Source organism: Hemicordylus capensis, chromosome 4, assembly GCF_027244095.1.
Source record: "Hemicordylus capensis ecotype Gifberg chromosome 4, rHemCap1.1.pri, whole genome shotgun sequence".
Lineage (NCBI taxonomy): Eukaryota > Metazoa > Chordata > Lepidosauria > Squamata > Cordylidae > Hemicordylus > Hemicordylus capensis.
In genome coordinates, this window is record NC_069660.1 from 78621907 (window position 1) to 78641984 (window position 20078).

Below are 20078 nucleotides of genomic sequence, written 5' to 3' on the forward strand. Positions count from 1 at the left end.
TTTGAAATTGCCATTAAGGGTATTGGGGAAAGAGAGGGAAAACTATTGTTCATTCTGACCAGCCCTTTAAAATGAGATGGAAGGAGATAGGTGGATGTTTAAATGTGAGGCAAGGGCTGCTTGTTAACTCTAACTGCAGCATCTCTCTAGCACCAAACTGCTAAAGAAGACTATGATTAGTCCTCCTTTGGGGGCTCAGTGTGAAAGTTGGATGTGTCAGGTCTCTGTGGCCTGCTTTGGGCAAGTGGGGTATGAATTGGATCCATTGGATTTCTTTTATGTGGAATGCTGAGTGTTTTGTAGTTTCAAATCTGAAAAAGACTACTTCCTTCCCTCTCTTCCTTTATACTGGTAAAAGAATCTATGTAACCAGATTTTTAGTTTTTAAAAAAGTTATTTAATTGTTTTGATTTTTGTGTTTTAATGTCGTGTAAACTGGCTAGGTATTTTGAGTTGTTGGTTTGTTGTTGTTTTTTGCAATATAAAAATGTGCTAAATAATGATGAAGATTTAGATTCAGTGAAGTCAGTCTGACATTGCTACCATTGAGATTGCGTGTGTAAGATCCTCCATCTGTCTGTTTCTGCCTGCATTGGGATCTTGTTAATGAACAATCTTCTTTCCTCCCTCTATGTCTGTAGTTTCAGATTCGTGCACTAGAGTCTCAGAAGCGGCAGCAGGAGATTGTCCTGCGCAGGAAAACCCAAGAGGTGAGTTGTAGCCTTACTGTCTGCAGGGAAACCTAAGAGGTGAGTTGTAGCCTTACTGTCTGCAGGGAAGGTGAGTGCATTGTTTCTAAAACCACCCCCCTTTTTGCCACATTGAAAACCTTTCTTGGGTGTGGCTGGCTTTACCAGTTATGAATAGCCTCTTGAACTGGAGAGCTCAGTAAACCGAACAAGGAATAAATCTCCCACTCAAGAGTCATCTGAGAGCCTGCTTGAAGTAAAGAGGAATGAGAGCAGCATCTTTCTGCTAATGCTGAAGCTCCCCCAGCTGCTGTTCGAACAAAGCAATTCTGCTGCTCCCTCCCAGCAAACTGGGTGTTGGACCCTGTTGCACTGCTTCAAGCCTTGGTTAGTAAAGGTTGCCAAGATGGTTCTTTGCTTTACTAGAATACTTGAACTTTTATGTAGCTGTCTTCTGCTGATTTGCATAACACTCTGCCATACATGTCTAGAGCTACTGAGAACTTCACCCAATCCTGGGTAATTTCTAGTCTCTTCAAAAAGGAGTGTCTCCTTTAAGCCATCTGCCTTCATTTTGATACCCTGAACTGAGACCTTACCCTTGGGTTTCAATGGATCTGCTTTCATATGTGTGATGGCCAGGGCTGCGGTTGGCGACTGGGTAGCTGGCACTTTGGAGCCAGTTCTACATAACATCACTTCCTGGCATCTGATCCCACCTCTGTATTTCTATTCTTCAAACTGGTTTTTGTTGTTATCTAGGTCTCTGCTCTGCGTCGTTTGGCCAAGCCTATGTCTGATCGAGTTGCTGGGAGGATGAACCGAAAGTTAGCCATGCAGGACTCTGGTGCTGAGGTCTCCACTAGCACCACTTCCTCAGAGCCAGAATCCAGTTCTCGTTCAGTTTCCAGCATTGTACGCCAGTGGAATCGGAAAATCAACACCTTTCTGGGAGATCCTCCTTCTTCCATAAATGGGACTCGGACCATCAGGTCAGCCATTGGGCAAGTTAGCAGTTTGGTCACAGTTCAGATTAACCCAAGAAAGGTATCTAAAAGCACTTCTGTCAAATGAAGGAAATCCCTTCAAGGGCAGTCTTGCCTCCTGTGTGCATGACCCAGAGTGTTTAGGGTGATGGCAAGATCATTTTGTTCCATTCTTATGACTGCATAATTTCCCTCTGCAGGAAGAAGTTTCCAAAAAAAGGGGTCAACCAGACCTTCAGCAAAACAGCCCGCCTTAAGTGGCAGTCACTGGAGCGACGTGTCTTTGACATCGTCATGCAAAGAATGACAGTCATCAATCTGGAATCGGATATGGAGCGGCTCATCAAGGTAAAGGAAAGTGGTTGGCTCCCATTGAGGCAGAAGGTGAAGGTTGGGCAGGGGGCCTCATTGACTGAGAAGAAAGTTTCCACCTTGTCCTCTTCCCTTTCAGAAACGTGAGGAGCTGTCGCTGATGCAGGAGATGCTTCTGGGAAAGAGAGAGAAACTGCAGACTGAGAACCCTGAAGAGCAGAAAGGCCTGAATGAGTTGAATGAGGAGATAGAAGTGCTGGCAGCCAATATTGACTACATCAACGACAGCATTTCTGACTGCCAGGCCACCATCATGCAGATTGAGGAAACCAAGGTGCGTCCCATCTGTGCCTGGGGAGGGCATGCTCTAGTTTTGAATGTGGGGTTAGTGATGAGCTGAGGCTGTCTGGATAGGCCCCTTTAATGAAGTGCCTTTCATGGACCAGGAGGAGCTAAGGTTTTCTGTTCTTAACTCAAATTTCAGCTCTTCTGAAAAGAAAACAGTGAAAGAATAACCCTTCTTTCAGTGGGTTCTTTCACTGTTTTGATGTGCTCTTTAAAAGTGGGCAATTATAAGGCTAACAGTTGGAATAATATGTCCTGTGGACCTTGGAGTGTCTTGAAGCTGCTTTAACTGCTTGTTGGTTTTCCTCTTATGTCCCTCCTAGGACATAGTGGGGCTATGTAATTCGGAGATGCGAGAACTTGAAATCAGTGTCAAAGTGTCCATACTCAATTGAAATTGGTGTTCTGTAGACTTCTCCAAGACAAGGTCTCTGCATGGTCCACAGTGCATACGATTTGGTTGCAGGGTAGATAATGTATAAGTTTCAAGCACAAACCTACTGGATGAGTCTCTTGTGGGAGCAGGCTTGCCTGCAGATCCCCCACTTCATCAGGGAGCCAACCAAACTAACATCTTGGGCAGCAAAAGAACAACTGTCCTTTCCCAGACTTTCTCATTCTACTATTCCCTCCTCTACATGTTTCTTGTTTTTAGGAAGAACTGGATTCTACTGACACCTCTGTGGTGATCAGCTCCTGTTCCCTGGCTGAGGCACGACTTCTGTTGGATAATTTCCTTAAGGCATCCATAGACAAGGTAGGTCAAAAAAGCAACTAGTGATTTGATAGCCACGGCTTATCCATAACAACTTGGCCACAGTTCAGCCTTTTCAAATATAGGGTGTAGATTGCTGTTGATGAGGGTAGTGAACTACTAGAATAGGTTACTGTAGGATGGGGTACATTTTCAAACACAGTCTCTGTGTTTGAGCTAAATCCCTTTCTAAGTTATGTGTACTCTATTCAACCATAAATTTTATTGAGAAATGAAAACTTCTGGTGTTGGCTAAGCTTGCACTGGACTTACATGACCACAGCCTGACTGCATTTTTCTTTTTCTTTCTTAACATTTATAAACTGCCTAACACCTAAATCTCAAGGCAGTGTGCACTAAAAAAACCCTCAATTAAAACAATTTTAAAATCCATATAAAAATTAAAAATGGTTTTAACAAAGTATTTTTAAAGAATAGTTTAGCAAAGGCCTGAAAAAAAACAGGTGTGTGCTTTTTTGAAGGCAGCCAGAGATAGAGAGGCTCTTACATGGACAGGGAGCACATTCTTACCTCAGAATCCATGGACAAGACCACAGAGCCCCATTAGCAGGCATAATATTTAAGAGAGCGCCTACTCTGTCATGTACCCGCCTGCCATTTACGATCTTTTGGAGAGGTCCGGTTGCGGTTGCCACCGGTTCATCTGGTGGCGACTCAGGACTGGGCTTTCTCTGTAGCTGCCCAAGGGCTTTGGAATATGCTCCCTGCTGAACTAAGAGCATTTCCTTCTCTGTTTGTTTTCAGGAAGACCCTCAAGACTCTCCAGTTCTCACATGCTCTTAATTAGAATTTTAATAATTTGTTTTATATTGTTTTTATTGTGTTTTATGTATTTTAACCTGAGATTTTAATGTTGGGATTTGTACACCACCTAGAGATTTATATATCAGGCAGTATAAAAATATGATAAATTGAGGGCATGGCTAAGCGCAGAAATAGCAGAGAGGTTGAATCCAGAACACCCCCTCCCCCTTGCCCAAGCTCTAGAGAGCTTTCCTTGATGTTCTTGCATCTAATTCTCCATTCGCTGCTAACAGAGCCTGCAAGTAGCACAGAAAGAAGCACAGATCCGCCTGCTGGAAGGACGGCTGAGACAAACAGATGTGACTGGTTCCTCCCAGAATCACCACATCCTGGATGCCCTGCGGGAGAAGGCAGAATCCCATCCTGAGCTACAGGCACTCATCCACAATGTGCAGCAAGGTGGGAGTGTGAAGTCCTTCTTTTGACTCTTTGGGTGGAATATGTTATCCACTTAGCAATGCACTCCTATATTAATCATCATCATCATCATCATCATCTTTGTTAGCTGCCCCATAACAAATTGTTCTCTGGGCAGCTTAAAATATAACATTAAAACATGAGATAAAACACACACATTAAATCATAACAGACCCAAAAAGGCGGCGGGGTGGTGGTGGTGGCGGGAATACAAAAACAATTTAAAAACATTTTTTTAAAAAATCAGTTACAATCACATCAAAATTTAAAAGGCCTGAGTGAACAAAAAAGTCTTTACCTGGTGTCTAAAAGAACAAAGTGATGAAGCCAGGCGAACCTCACTGGGGAGGCTATTCCATAAATGGGGTGCAACCACCGAAAAGGCCTTCTCCCTAGTAGCCACCCATCTCACCTCATTGGGCAGGGGCACCTGGAGGAGGGCCTCCGAAGAAGATCTTAAGGACCAGGTTGGGACATATAGGGCAAGGCGCTCTCTCAGGTAACCCAGTCCGAAGCCGTTTAGGGTTTTAAAGGATAAAACCAGCACTTTGACATTTTCCTCCCCTTCAAAGTTTTGCTTATATTGATATCATCATCTGGCTCCTTGTGGGGAAAAGGCCAACATGGGAAGAGTTTCAAACAGCCAGGCTTCCATGTAGTAATTATAGTCACTACATGGTTATCTAAATCTCCCTCTGATTTGGTACCCTTCAGCTGTGAAGACTGCTTTAAAGTTGTGCCTTTGTGTCTCCTGGGATGAACCCAGGGCAAAGAGTCAAAACATGAGTACTTTTTGCCAGATACATTGGAAAGTGTTAGAACTGAGAGCTACACTGTATGTATTTTGAGGATATCCTGGCAACCTTTCCCCTGACCAAGTCACTAATATCAAGACCACTGCTTCCCACAAGGGAGGGTCACACTCTGTGCCAAATGCCCAACCAGTAAGAGGTTGGGCATTTTCTTTCTGGCACAATACCCTTGTGCCAGTGGATATGATCCAGATTGTTGTTTCCTTGCACAGAGAATGGCTATGCCAGCACAGATGAGGAAGTCTCTGAGTTCAGCTTGGCCTCGGAAAGCAGGTAAGTCCATCCAGAGCAGGCAAATGTGTACTGCTTATCTGCCTTGATCCTGTGTCTATAAAAGGGTGGGTGGAATGACATTATGGCTGTGGACCAGCAGAACTGCCTAAAAGGTCAGCTCAGGTGTCAAGAGCCTACATGGTTCTTTTCTGATGAATGCTGGGATGAGCATATCTTTCTGCTATGGAAGAATGAAAAGGACATGTTGAGAGAGAGACCCGAGGTTCTGCTTGGAGGAGAGTGTCTTGGGGTGGGGGGGCAGTTGTGCCCTCTGTGGTTCTTTCTTTCTGGCAATCTGCATGCACTGAACTCTCCTTGTTTCCTACAGCTTCTCTCAGTCTTTCTCTATGAAGGGCTCTGCCAGTCAGGATGACTTCAAGTGCAGGGTAAGTTGAAAGCTGAAGTTCAAATGCTGAATTTTCTCTATCATTTTTGCACCATTATGGATTTTTCGTGCACATATCTCAGTATAACCATGTTTGTGGCAGCTCATTTTCTATTAAACTGTGTCATATATACTCACCTCTAGTAACTTTATGTCTCTCTCCCTTCCTTTCCTTTGTGGCCCAGACCAGGGACTTTGCCCATCTAAGCCAATTGACCTCTGCTATGTTTCTATCCCTTGGCTTTTTGACTATTGGAGAGTCCCAATGTGTATGTACACCCCATTTCTTATTTGACTCCAAATAGCCTTTGTACTGCATTTTGCCAACAAAGAGGTGTTATCCATCCAGACACTATTGCAGGTTTATCTTTCTCCTATAATAACAAATGAAATAAAACAAAGAGCTGGACTGATGTGTCTCTCCCAGCCATTCCTCTGTTAAATAAGCCTCTTACCAAGAGAAAATGCCCCCTGGGGCTGCTGCTCAAATGAGTGCCTCTATATTGGCCTTGTGGAATGAGGAGCAAAGTGACTTTACTAGTGCTCCTTCTCATAGCAACTGCTGCTTTGTGATGCAAAGTGCTTGCTGTTGGCCCCATTAAATTGAAAATGAGGTGACAAGGTCTTGTCTAGACTTCAAGAGTACAAGATGTGCAGTCCGGGGGTTTCTGAGATGAAAGGGACCAAGAAGTGCTAGATTTTAGCTTCCTTCAGAATGTATGTTTGTATATTGATCTTATGAATCTATAGCCTACCTTTTCCAAATTCATATCAAGGTGGCTTATAAGATTAACTTTAAATGTATTACAATTGTTGTTTTTAACAGCATACAGTAATAAGTAACAGCAGCCGAAACAAAATGTGTGGTTAAAACAGCCAATTAATAACAATTGCATGGAAAATAAAACCACAGCTAATTGATATTAAAAAAACCTTTGAGAGAACATGGCTGACTTTGCCTGGCACTGAAAAGACTACAGTGAATGTGTCCAGGTGAGGAGGGAGTACCACAGGCCACAGGCAGCCTGGAAACAGCTCCCCATTTGTCATGTTGGTCAGTGCTATTTTTGGGGCTTTATTTTAGGGGGAGCCCAAGCTATCTGGCCAGATGAAGGCTGTGTCTGCAGAGTGCCTAGGACCACCACTGGACATTTCCACTAAGAACATCACCAAGTCACTGGCATCCCTCATGGAGATCAAAGAGGACGGAATTGGCTTTTCCATCCGTGATCCTTACTACAAGGAGAAAGTCTCCCGCACCATCAGCCTGCCCACACGAGGAAGCACATTGTAAGCATGGTAGTGCAAACGTTGGCCACATGGTAGTGTTAGCATTGGCTTTACTGGACAAACTGGAGTGAAGGTGGCTGTTTTGGAAAGTTGAGACCCAATACTTCTGTAATAACTAGACACAGCTAGCCTCCACTCCTGCAGACAATATTTCGAGTAATCCTCCTGGTGACCCAAACTACTTCTGTGTTTTGCATACAGAGTTGGTGGGGAAAGAAATAGCAGGCAAAAGGGAAACAGAAAGTACTGCATGGTCCTGGAGCCAGAGGCAGCTGCCTCCTTTGCTGACAAAGCCTTATTGGAGGAGCAGCAACATGGGTGGTTTCTGGTTCCATGTTTCATTCACGCTCATGATATTCTCCCTCCAACGTTTCCTTCCAGGCCTCATGCAGATGACAGCATCTTGTGCTCCTAGTTAAGTTGAGAAGAACATGAAAGGCATGGACCTTTCACCCTCAGGATGATTCTGCAGTGAGTGCAGAATCTCAGGTGGTGTAAACGGCATAGACTGTAGTGGTTGCCATCAGCCATGTGAGCAGGCAGCAATGAGTGCAGGCTAAAACACCAATGTGGCTGTTCTGTGGAAGTTGGGGGTGCTGAATCAACATTCCCAGTCCCCAGAATCATTGTCACTTTCAATAGGAGTGTGCACGGACCGGTCCGGGGCCATACAAAAGGCCTCCGGAACGGTCTGGAATTCCAGCGGTTCGGTGGGGGGGGGAGTGTGTCTTTAAGGGGGGGCGGTAGTACTTACTCCCCCACCCTCCGCCGCCGCTCTTCCCCCTCCGGCACTGGACTTTCCAAAAACGTACTTGGGGCAGCAGAGTTCCTCCCTGCCACCCCTGCCCCTGTCGTTGTCTTCAAAGAGTTAAAGTAGAAAAAGCTGGCGCCACGCATGCGCCCTTCGTGACGTGCGCGCGCTTGTCTCCGCTGCTGGCGTGTGCGCGCCGCGAAGGGCACATGGGTAGCGCCAGCTCTTTCTACTTTAACTCTTTGAAGACAACGACGGGGGCAGGGGCAGCAGGGAGGAACTCTGCCGCCCCAAGAACGTTTTTGGAAAGTCCTGCGCCAGAGGAGGAAGAGCGGCGGTGGGGGGTAAGTACTACCGCCCCTCTTAAAGACACACTCCCCCCAGTGCCAGACCACTCCTCCGTGGTTCCGTGCACATCCCTAACTTTCAAGCATTTAGTACAAGGCTTCACAACTTCAACTCTCCAGCTGTTGGACTACAACTCCCATCATCCCTATTGGCTACTGGGGATGATGGAAATTGTAGTTGAATAGCTGGAGGGCTGAAGTTGTGCAGCCCTGATTTAACAAATTCAGTTGGTATGGTGGTCCTTCTGGACCCAAGGGATCATGTATCATCGATATCCAGAAATGGCATTAGCCCCTTACCGTAAATGCCTGCCTACAGGCAGTAATGGGCTGGAGGGATAATAAACTGAAACTGAATCCAAACAAGATGGAGGTGTTCCTTGTTGGGGGGTCATAATGTGCAAGACAGGTTAGAATTTCCTGTTCTGGATGCAATTACGCTCCCCCTGAAAGAACAGGTTCATAGCTTGGGAGTGGTCTTGGATCCAGGTCTCACCCTGGTGTCTCAGGTTGAGGCTGTGGCCAGGAGCATTTTTTACCAGCTGTGATTGATTCAACAATACCTTTGAGGAGAATGACCTGAAAACAGTAGTGTAGCAACTGGTAACAAATTTTAATGATTTGTTTTTATAACTGTTTCATGCTATTGTTTTTATTGTGTTTTGTGGATTTTGATCTGTGACTTCTTATATTGTGTTAAATTTTGTACACCACCTAGAGATGTAAATATCAGGTGGTGTAAAAATATGATTGATAAATAATAATCTCCAGTTTGGATTACTGCAATGCGCTCTATGTAGGGCTGCCTTTGTGCATAGTTTGGAAACTTCAGTTAGTTCAAAATGTGGCAGCCAGGTTGGTCTCTGGGGTATCCCAGAGAGACCACATTATGTTCTTAAACAATTGCACTGGCTGCTGATTATTTTTCTGGGCAAAATACAAAGTGCTGGTTATTACCTTTAAAGCCCTGAGTGACTTAGGTCTGGGTTACCTGACCCTTTCTCTACAAGATCTCCACCACTCATTAATATGATTAGGAGAGGTCCATCTGCAGGTGCCACCAGTTCATCTGGTGGCGACCTGGGATGGGACCTTCTCAGTTGTCGCTCTTGAGTTGTGGAATGCGCTCCCTGTGAATATGAGAGGAGAGCCATAAAGACCCACCTCTTCAGCCTGTCTTTAATTATATCTGGTTTTACCTTTACTGAGATTTAATCTGGTTTAAATGTTCCTTGATTTTAATTTATTTGTTCTGTGCTTTTGATTTTAATGTAATCAAAACATTAATGTAATCCTGAGTCACTTCAGGAAGGGTGGTGAATGAATGAATAAATATGTGTCTGAATCAGCTCCCACATTAGATCTTTCTGCACATGCAAAGTTAGCATTTGCAGCAAGAATTCTACCACAGTCTTCCTGATATGTGATGTAGCATTTTGTGTATATACAAAGATATTTTGATGTGGAGGTGCTTTAAAATAAGTTTCCCCCCCACCATGTACATTCTGAAGTGATGCAGGCCGTCCTGTACCCTGCAGAATACAGTATCTGAATCTGCTTCAAGAGCCATCTGAACAACACCTCACTACTCTCATTCTTTGCTCAAAGGTGAGGTATCCCAACTTTGTTGAAGAGTAATTGCTTATCTCTTCTCTAGCCCTAGGCAGTCCCGTGGCTCAGACACATCACCACTCACCAGGAGAAAGTCCTATGATCGGGGTCAGCCTATCAGGTGGGTGTATAAAGGAGACAGTGTGTCTGACCAACTGCCTGTCCAGTTGACAACAATGCTTATACTTTGCTCTTGATGCAGGAAATAATTGCTCTTTGGTGGAAAATATAATGGTGCTGGGAAAAGATGAGAGCTGCAAGGGGCCAGAGAGGGTATGAGTATCTAATTGGGATAAATTACTGCATCATTCTCTCTCATATAGGACCCCAGATGTTGGATTCACTCCTCCCTCGTCCCCTCCTAGTAGGCCACGGAATGACCGCAATGTCTTCTCCCGCCTCACCAGCAACCAGAGCCAGGGCTCAGCACTGGACAAGTAAGATCAATTGTGAGACTCAGGGAGACTAGTACCACCCCAAGCAAATCAACAGCAAAAATGAATGGAGAAAGTGGCAGTTGTACATTACAGCTATCTTCTCCTCACGCCTCATTTTACTTAGCATCTAGAACTGTCTGTTTTCTTCTTTGGCCTTTGGGAAGCTGCACTACCCCATTTGTTCTGGAGTTAGCACCTTGCCCCTTCCATCAAGACCATTAGGTGCAGTTACACAAAGTCAGCTTAAAACCTCCTCAAACGTGCACAGAACTTGAATGACAGTGGCCTATGAGGTCCTCTGAACTGAAGTCCTCTACCCAGTCCCAGGGCCAGGAACCTTAGTATGTACAGCTAAAAAATCTTGCCATTTCTCCACTGTTCTTAAAGTCGCTCCACCTCCCCAGTATGTTAAGGAATTGGGTTGGTGTTGAGACATGAGGAAGCTCTTTCCAACCTTGTCTCTGCAGCCCAAATGGGCCACCCACTACCCTTTGGGAAGCCTAGCCTGCCTTTTCCAGTATAGCAAGTGGAACATCTCTGTGTATTTATCAGGCCTTCTGGTTAATCAGCATGCTTCATAAAAAGGGCAAGACCTCACATAAGATTTTGTGGCTCCTGCCTTTCAAATAGTAGCCTGTTGACTTTTGAATAAATATGTGTTGTTTTCCCTGGAGTACATTGCAGCATTCACAAGATCTCCTGAATGATAACTCTAGTATTATTGACCTAACTACAGTTGAGTCAATGCGATTTATCTAAGAGGCCACTCTGAGCCCAAAGGGACTGGCAGAGTGTTACAATTTCATATAAAATCACCTGATGGGACCCAGCAGGCAGCAGTCATTGCAGTTGTGCCTTCATGTAGGATGACTTCTGTGTCCATAGCCCCATATGGAGGTGGCATGGGAGTCACTGTAGACTGTGCTCCGAAGCTGGCCATCCATTGCTTCCCAGTAGCCTTGCCCAAGGATTTTCAAGTTTGTGCATGCTCTCTGATTCTGTGCAAAAACCACACGTGAGCTAGAATTTGGAATATAGTACAGCATTCGGCATCCTGAGAATCTCTGCTTTAAATATTTTTTTTTTACAGCAAGTGTTGAGCCCTTAAGGCTGCTAAGATAAGCTTGCCAAGTATGTGGGATGATGCCTAATAAAATCTCAGAAAGTTTCTGTTCCTGCCCCCTCTGCTCTTGAGCCCTTTTTGTCTGTGGTCTGCTTTCCTTTTGTCTGCCCTGCTAGCTTGGATGCAATAACCACCTTCCCTTTTCTGACTTTGCTGTTGCCCTTCCTTCTCCTGGTTTTTAATTACCCATAATCCTGCTAATTTTCTGTCCCTAGGTCTGATGACAGTGACTCCTCTGTCTCGGAGGTGCTGAGGTATAAAACTTACTATTTATTATATAACTCTTCTTGCCTTTCTTTTTCTCATTCTTGCGCCCCCGCCCCCCGCCGCATTTAAAACCTGCACGTTATCAAACCCTGTGTGGTGTTTCCTTGTGTTGCTTCTACCTCTGCTATATCTGCTGTCTCAGGCGACTACAGAACGTTAGGTTCACCTTCATATGTCACCTGGAACCATGTGGTTGCTTCTGTTCTATGGTTGCTCCTGCATTACACTCAGTCATACAAGCATCTTCACCAACACACACGTGTCTCTGAAAGCCTCAGTCTTTCCCCCAAGACTTAACAGCTGCCGACTTGTGGCATGTTGGTTGGATTGGACCAACCATGTACACCCTGCTTGTGCATGCCTGTAGCAGTAAGCAGGATGAGGACCCAATCGTTTGCTTGCATTGTAATTATGTATGTGATTTTATGAATCTGAGGGGTGGCATTTCTTTGTTTAAGAATTCTGAGCAGTTTCTAGCACACATAGGCATGGGAAAAGATTGGAAAATGTGCAGGCAGGTCCTCTTCAGAGCCAGAGCTCTTCTCCATGACTTGTAGCTCCCCGTCCCTTTTCAATGATCTTATGAGTTGTGCTTCTGTGCAGGGTATTGTTCCCAGGATCCCACATCTCTATCACTTTGGCCCAAAAGTCCAACCCCCCAACCCCTTTTTATTAGTTTGTTTGAATGTTTTTCCTATAACAAGTAACAATATACCGAACATACAGAGAGCAGTTCCTTTACTTATAATTTCTTTTCCCCACCCATGAACAAAAACAAAAAGAGAAAGATGAGAAAGAAAAAACGTCCTGTTCTTCATTAAGTGTAGTGATGCAAGGTGAAATTTTAAGGTAGAAACCTTAACGAGCAAAAAGATCTAGATATTGTTGCCAAACGTTTGAGAATTTTTTAGCTCATAATTTTAGAAAGGCTGTTTGCTTCCTAGCTGCTAGCAGTAACATAGCTGGCATCTAATCTTCCACATCGGGGTCAGGCAACTCCCCTTTTGAAAAATCCAAATCTTTGTTGTGGAAGCTAAATGTATGCATACTCTTTGGATTTGCATGATATATTCCTGCTTTATATTATGGATATTCTGGTAGCAGAATTTGGGAGGATCTGAGTGCATAATAATAAACCCCACCAATAATTCTGGTCACTGGGTCTTGTGCTGAGGCCACACTGTGCCAATAGCAAAGCCTTTCTTTTCTTCCTTGAAAGCTCAGATATAAAGCAAAGTTTAGGCCAGTCCCGGGGGGAGAATCTGTTACTCTTAGCTATGCCTCATTGCCAGAAATACTCAAGCACAACTGGGAGCTGTGCATCCTTTTGAGAATGGCAGTGGATTTTAGATATACCTTTTGTATTGGGTGCTTGCAGCAGCTGCTGCTCTCCTATTACCTGAAATTGTTGTGGGTTGCCAAGGATTCCTGGAAAATCCTTGTCATGATACACTGAGAAGATGTTCACATTCTCTGTGTTCTGGACCATGGTATGAGTGGTGGCTTTAACCCTTTCCCCCTACTACAGCCCTGATCCAGATCGGAAACCCTCCACAGCTGCTGTTTGTCTAAGGAGGAAAGTCCCCTTTGGTAGCAATGGGAATTTTTCTCCTGAGGCAAAGTGTAGTCACGTGGGGCCATAATCTGGATTAGAACCATGGCAAGGGCCAAAGGTTCAAGCTATTCTCCCAATCAGGTTTCCTTTTTGGATTCTTCCCTCCCCCTGTGTGGCTGCTATCAAGTAGAGAGAAACTAAGCACATTGGATCCAAGTGCATTAAGGTAATGTGTTGTTTCGCCCTCAGATTCCACATTTGCTATATCAGGGTCATGTTCCCCGTGGGGAGTTGGCAACTGCCATGTCTCGTCCTCTACTTGGCTGATAACAGACTCTGCTGCTTGTTTCACTGTATTTATTTGCTTTCATCAGTAATTCCCCCTCAAATCCCATCACCCAGCTGGCATTGTGGAAGCAAAGCAGCTGAATGAAAGCCATGTCCTTCTGGTTCTCATGAGCCTGACCATGTCTCCTAATAAGCCAGCAGTGGACATGCGTGCAATAGTTGTGCATTGTTGCTGGGTGCCAACAATGGGTGTGGAAATCTGCAGAACTAGTAAAAGAGTCAGTCCTAATCACTGCCAGAGATACTGGTGGCTTTGAGGGGCTGATAGGCCTTAGAAGCACTAATCCTAGTCTGTGCTGCAGATTCCTGATATGGCAAAATCCATACCTGGCACACCCTAGGATGTGTGCACCCTTTCTTGCAGGCATCCTAGGGATCTCACAGGAGTTGCTTTGAAAACTATACTCTACTCTGGCTGTCTCTTTCTCCAGTTGCAATGGAGGAAGAGGCCTCTTGCAAGTAAGGCACTGTGATGCCTGCCAAAGCTATGCTCTTGGTATCTAGTGAAACCTAGATCTTTGACATCCACTCCTCAAAAGCCACACCAAACTGAATGTTTAAGGCTAAGGGTTTGTGATTTTTCCAAATTGCTTTGGAGCTTTACTTTTTATAATGCCTACAACATGCCTGAAAGAATATCTGTTAAGGTGAAGGGCTCCAGGATCTGAATGCAGGAACCAAAAACATTGCCCCCACTCCTGCTATGAAATGGTTTAAACCAGGGCTTCATGACTTTGGCCCTTCTGCAGATATTGGACTACAACTGCCATCATCCCTGACTATTGGCCATTGTGGCTGAAGATGATGGGAGTTGTCCAAAGTAAGCTAGAGGGCCAAAGTTGTGCAGCCCTGCTCTCAATCACTCATAGGGAAAAGCTGTTGCATTCCATTCTCTACTCTAATTCCTTGCCCCCACCTTCCCTTCTGTCTGCCCTGTTCACCCACAGGAATAGGGAACAGAAGAACCAGGGCAGGTTCTTCTGCCATTCCTTCTGTGGAAATGGAGTAGTCTCCTCCTTCCGCACTGCTGTAGTGTTCCTGTTCCCACCTGACTGGCCAGCAGTTCACAGCCAGAAGAAACTGGAACATTTCAGCATGAAGACAGGTCATTGGCATCCTCTTGGCTTTCCATGTTCATGCCTCCCACTCTCACCTGCTGGCTCAAAACCTTTTCCAGTCGCTGACTGAATTGGTTCCAGCAGATGAGATTCAAGACAGGGAAGAATAATGGGAAGAATAATTCTCTGTTCCCGGCTGTGACTCACTCATTTGTGACTTTTAGGCAAGCTGTTTAACTCTGATTGTACCATGTGTTCAAATCAGGAAATGTATGCACTCTACAGGCCTGTTTCTAAGCTTACTGCAAACATTTGAATCTGGGTGGAAGATTTCTGTGCTGGCCACTGGATGTTACACTTAGGTCATGTACTACATAGATGGAGGCATCTACAGAGTGGAGGTTTAATTTGTCAAGGCATAAGCCTCCCCCACCCCCATTTTTCTTAAGCTTAACATGTATCTTGAGCAGGTGACATGATACCCTCATTGAACCAAGTAAACGTTTAAAACAACTGTGGTCTTTTGAAACCAATGAAAACAAAATAGATTTCATATACATGCAAAGGCTGATGCCGCTCTAGGCCTGCTGTTCAAGAATGAGAGTTAGAATAGGGCTGTCCTCATTAAGCCGCATTCTAGCCTTGCACAGGAAACCTTTCAGAGGCAAAGCAGGAAATACAAATGTAATGATTTAGAGCTATTGATGCTAACTTAGGGGAAAGCCCACACATGAACATCCAAGGCCCAATAAACATGTCAGAGTTAATAGCTCATCTTACAGACTGGTCTTAAGCTCAGCGTGGAGCACCTCAGCTCTCATCTAATATTGCAGTAGATTGTGCCAGAACTTTGTGGTCTGCTCTTCAGCTTGATCCTGCATGTGGCTGGCTGCTTGTCTTTTTCTGGAAGCTTGATGTGGGTTGTGCCCTTCAACCGGACCATGTCTCCTGAGCAGCATGAATTCCCTGGTGCATGAAGAGGTTGCTCTTGGAATGGCTTTTTGGTCCTGCTTCAGGGGAGCATCTCTCTCAGTAATTCTCTTTTCTCCCACACAAGGGGCATCATTAACCCAGTGGGTGGTTCCAGGAGTGCCCGGACAGCCCCGCTGCAGTGCATTTCCATGGCAGAAGGACACACCAAGCCTGTTCTGTGCCTGGATGCTACCGACGAGTTGCTATTCACTGGATCCAAAGGTGTGTGCAAGAGAGGGCAAGACTTGATTCTGGTGGCTTTGGGCTGCTTTAAGCATTACAACCCCCACACGGAGGCTGCTGAAAAGCACTTCTCTGTGTTGGCACTCATGAAGCCGTAATACTTACATTCATTTACTACTTTCATATCCCACCTGCCTTAAGGGAGGAGCTATAGCTTAGTGGTAGAGCACCTGCTATGCATGCAGAAGGTCTCAGGTTCAATTCCTGGCCTCTCCTGGAAAAGACCCCTCTTCGAAATCCTGGAAAACTGTGGCCAGTAAATGTTGCCAGTCTTGATCTTGATGGACCAGCAGCCATGGAACTCAAGGCAGCGTGCTTGGGATTCTTACGTTGTCGCCCATCTGGCACTGATCAGACCTAGACCTACATAACTTCAATCGGGTAGCTGTATCTTGTGCCCTCAGACCATACCTGAGAGGGGACCCAAAATCTTTTTAACCCCAGACATCAGCCCAAATGTATACAGTGCTTTCACTTCTGTGCCAATGGTCACCATGATATGCAGTGCTGGTGAGACACAACTGCGTGCATTTGGGTTGACACATTGGCTTACGACCTGTCATTTAGAGCATTAGTACAAGAAGCATTTGTTTCAGTTTAATTTGTTTAAGCCTCCATGTGCCGCCTGCCATGTTTAAATTATGATGTTCAAGGTTTAGGTTCTCTGCAGTGGTAAGAACCTAAACCCCCACGCCAGAGAAATTCACATAACTCCTACTTTGTTGGCCTTCAGATGGCAGATCAAGGTGGCCCTTTTTAGGAGAGTCTTTCAGTATTAGCTGACTGCTCTTGTGTGTTCTTACTGCTTTTGTTTCATTGTTAATTCTACAATGAAAGCAGAAACTCCTCTGGCTCCACCTGGTGGAGATCAGTATTGATGGCACACATACTGCCATATGTGATGGCACACATTAGTCTGGCTATAAGTGAGCAAAACCAGAAAGCCCAGTCAGATGTAGTTAAGGTTCCATTTAAGAGTTGGCATTTTAAGAAATGTTAATTGTTTCTGAAAATCAACTGTTAGGCTTGCTTTCACAAAAGACACTGAAAGGTGGCTTAAGCATCTCTGTGATATCATAGCAACTTCCATCACGTGTGTTCAGCTGAATGCATTCAAATTCATGCACATGCTTTTCAAGCTGCCATGCATAGCTAGGCACATGCAACACCTTTTGAATAGTGACCAATGTTATACGATGAACGGTGCACATGTGTGGTTTTTTTAAACGTAGACTGAGGTGTGCATTTATTGACTTGCACAGCGCTTCATATCTTTAACTGCTATAAAGAAGTGGCTGCCAAGTCAGCCCCCACAGCATCACTCTGCCATGTACATGTGTGCACACACATACATATTGGGGCCAGTCTGAGTCAAAGGAATTAGTTCCTGATGTTGCTGCCCATGCAGCGGTTTTGAGTGGCATAAGCCACACGCAGGTATAATTTATAGTAGCAATTGGCAAGTGATCTCTAAAATATAAAGTACACGCACCATTTTCTAGGATTGCTAGAATACACAGGAAGACAAGGCAACCCAAGTGTTATATTTCTTTGTGGTAAAGATAGCAAATGGCAGCCAATGTGTCTCTATGAAGGCTGTGTCTGTCCAGAAAAACAAGAAAATGTGCACCAATCAGTTAATGTTCAAATAGCAAATGGTTGTTTCCTATCTGAAACACTGCATATTCATGTTTAAAATTGAGTTAGAAAAACTTGGTATCATTGAAGACATACGTTGTTGCCTAGCAGAGGGAGGTGGTTTCCAGAGGTGGGCATGAGGATCAATGCTGGGGTGATTTTAAGTGTTCTCTTCTTTCCAAAGATCGGAGTTGCAAAATGTGGAACTTGGTAACTGGCCAGGAAATTGCCTCTTTGAAGGGTCATCCGAACAATGTAGTCTCCATTAAGTACTGCAGCCACTCTGGCCTGGTATTCACAGTCTCTACCTCTTACATCAAAGTGTGGGACATCCGGGACTCTGCAAAGTGTATCCGCACCCTGACGTAAGTACTTAAGAACAGTCCTGTTGAATCAGGTCCAAGGCCCATCCAGTCCAGCATCCTGTTTCACACAATGGCCCACCAGATGCTTCTGAGAAGCCCACAGGCAGGAGGTGAGGCTGGAGTTGGCCTCTAGCCACCAGACTAGTAGCCATTGATAGACCTGTCCTCTATGAATTTCTCTAAGCCCCTTTTAAAGGCATCTAAGCTAGTGGCCATCACTACATCCTGTGGCAGAGAATTCCATAGACTAATTGTGTGGTATGAAAAAGTACTTCCTTTTGTTTGTCCTAAATTTCGTGGCCTTCAGTTTCATGGGATGATCCCTGGTTCTGGTGTTGTGAGAGGGATAAAAATTTCTCTGTCCACTCTTTCTACTCCATGCATAATTTTATATACTTCTATTATGTCTCCCCATGGTCGCCTCTTTTCCAAACTAAAAAGCCCCAGTTGCTGTAGCCTTGCCTCATAAGGGAGGTGCTTCAGGCCCCTAATGATCTTTGTTGCCCTCTTCTGCATCTTTTCCAGTACTACAAAGTCCTCCTTTGCAGTATATAAATATTTGTAAATAAATAGAAAATAATTATGAATAAATTAAAAAGCACTAGTCCCAGTACAGATCCCCTGGGGAACCCCAGTTATTACTTTCCTCCATTGTGAAAACTGTCCACTTATTCCTATCCTCTGTTTCCTGTCCTTCAACCAATTACCAACCCACACTAGGGTGTCCATGGGACTGGCTGGTCCGGTTCGGGACCAGACCAGACCAGACCCGAACTGGACCGGGCCAGTTTGGTCTGGCACCCCCTCGAACCCCGCCCCACCCTGTTCAGTTTGATCCAGAGGGGTTCGCGGACCTTTTTTTTTTTTTTTAAACTCACCCCTTCGGGGGAGTTGTTGGAGGCAAGGGGGGTCCGCAGAGGTTCCCCCACACACACCGCCGGCCTCCCTTCATGCCTATACCAGCCCATTCGGGCCTTCACCCTCCGGTGCGGTGGACATTTTGGAGGCCACCGCGCCTGCACAATTGGCCTCTGCGTGACCCAGACCACGCAGAGGCTGGCCGTTATAGGCATGAAGGGAGGCCAATGGGGAGAGGGGGAACCTCTGCAGACCACCACCACCACCTCCAACAACTATCCCAAAGGGGGTAAGTTTGGGGGGGGGGATTTTTTAAAGTCCGCAACCCCCCCGCCAAACAGTCGGTGGGTGTTCAGTCCGGGGTTGGACCAAACGGGATGGTTCGTTTTAACCCCCAACGGTCAAACCTGCTTGCACATCCTTGACCCACACATGAACCTGTCCCCTTATCCCATGACTGCTAAGTTTACTCAAGAGCCTTCGGTGGGCAACTTTAACAAATGCTTTTTGGAAATCCAAGTCCCTTTCCTTACTCAGCAGCCAGGCGGCTCTGTCTCCAGATTGCATTCACTCAATCCTCCAATACCTATGTAGACCTTGGTTTTGGCTAGAAGGAGTGTGGCATAAGTCTTTTTATGTTGACCCCATTGGGCTGCCCCTACCTATGTTGTTCAATAACCCCTTACTGAAGAGGAAGCTAAGAGAAAGTAGGTTCAAGTCAGTACATCTCATATTGTGGTTTAGTATGTACATGAGGAATGGATTCTCTGCTGCTGCAGTCCAAGTGCGTCTCACATGTGGGTTATGCTCCTCCATGTGACTCTAGAAGGCAGGACTATGCAAATTAAGTTGTTAGGCTTTTTAAGGCTGGGAGGAGCATGACCCCTCCTGTTCTTTTAATCCTGCTTGGCTCTAAGGCAGCTTCTCCTCAGCTCTTGTCAGTTTTCTTGATCTTTTCTTAGGCTCTTTGGTTTTTTCTTCTCCTCTTTCTGTACTCCTTTTTGTCTGTCTGTCTGTCTGTCTGTCTGTCTGTCTATCTAAAGCTCCAGTTTGCTTCTTTCACTTTCATCCACACCCCACCCCACCCCTGTGCTTCTACTGTTTTTCTCTGCTCTTTCACTGCATGGAAAGAGCAACCAGGGTACTCCATGTGAGGGTACTAAATGGCAACAGGGCCTCCCAAAGGCCATTAGAGCAGCCAGGAACCCGCCCCTGAGGTCCTGTTCACCAGCTTGCTCCATGGAATGCTTGGCCCCTGCCAAACAGCTGACGGGCGGCATTCCAGAGTGAGAAAGAGTAAGAGCCGCCATTTTGGAGGGTGGGGAAGCAGCCCAGGCACTGACCTTGCTGCCGCTTCCTGCCAGCCCCATGGGCAGCCTGCTATCCATGACTGCAGCCCCGCTACCCCCACATGCTC

The 20078-nt window shown here is 45.4% G+C and overlaps 1 protein-coding gene across 7 annotated transcripts in view; it reads left to right on the top strand.

Moving 5' to 3' along the window:
- KIF21B (kinesin family member 21B) overlaps nucleotides 1-20078 on the top strand; it is a 110062-nt gene that overhangs the window by 75028 nt on the left and 14956 nt on the right. For 2 of the 7 annotated variants that reach the window (XM_053244835.1, XM_053244838.1), the window contains exons 17-31: nucleotides 642-710; nucleotides 1452-1681; nucleotides 1876-2023; nucleotides 2127-2321; nucleotides 2988-3089; nucleotides 4145-4310; nucleotides 5353-5413; nucleotides 5742-5799; nucleotides 5984-6067; nucleotides 6883-7088; nucleotides 9844-9918; nucleotides 10121-10234; nucleotides 11573-11611; nucleotides 15643-15779; nucleotides 17623-17803. In XM_053244835.1, coding sequence (XP_053100810.1) covers nucleotides 642-710; nucleotides 1452-1681; nucleotides 1876-2023; nucleotides 2127-2321; nucleotides 2988-3089; nucleotides 4145-4310; nucleotides 5353-5413; nucleotides 5742-5799; nucleotides 5984-6067; nucleotides 6883-7088; nucleotides 9844-9918; nucleotides 10121-10234; nucleotides 11573-11611; nucleotides 15643-15779; nucleotides 17623-17803 — 1865 coding nt within the window. The remainder of the gene's footprint in view (nucleotides 1-641; nucleotides 711-1451; nucleotides 1682-1875; nucleotides 2024-2126; nucleotides 2322-2987; nucleotides 3090-4144; nucleotides 4311-5352; nucleotides 5414-5741; nucleotides 5800-5983; nucleotides 6068-6882; nucleotides 7089-9843; nucleotides 9919-10120; nucleotides 10235-11572; nucleotides 11612-15642; nucleotides 15780-17622; nucleotides 17804-20078) is intronic. The other 5 variants (XM_053244839.1, XM_053244841.1, XM_053244840.1 and 2 more) reach the window with 3 other exon arrangements.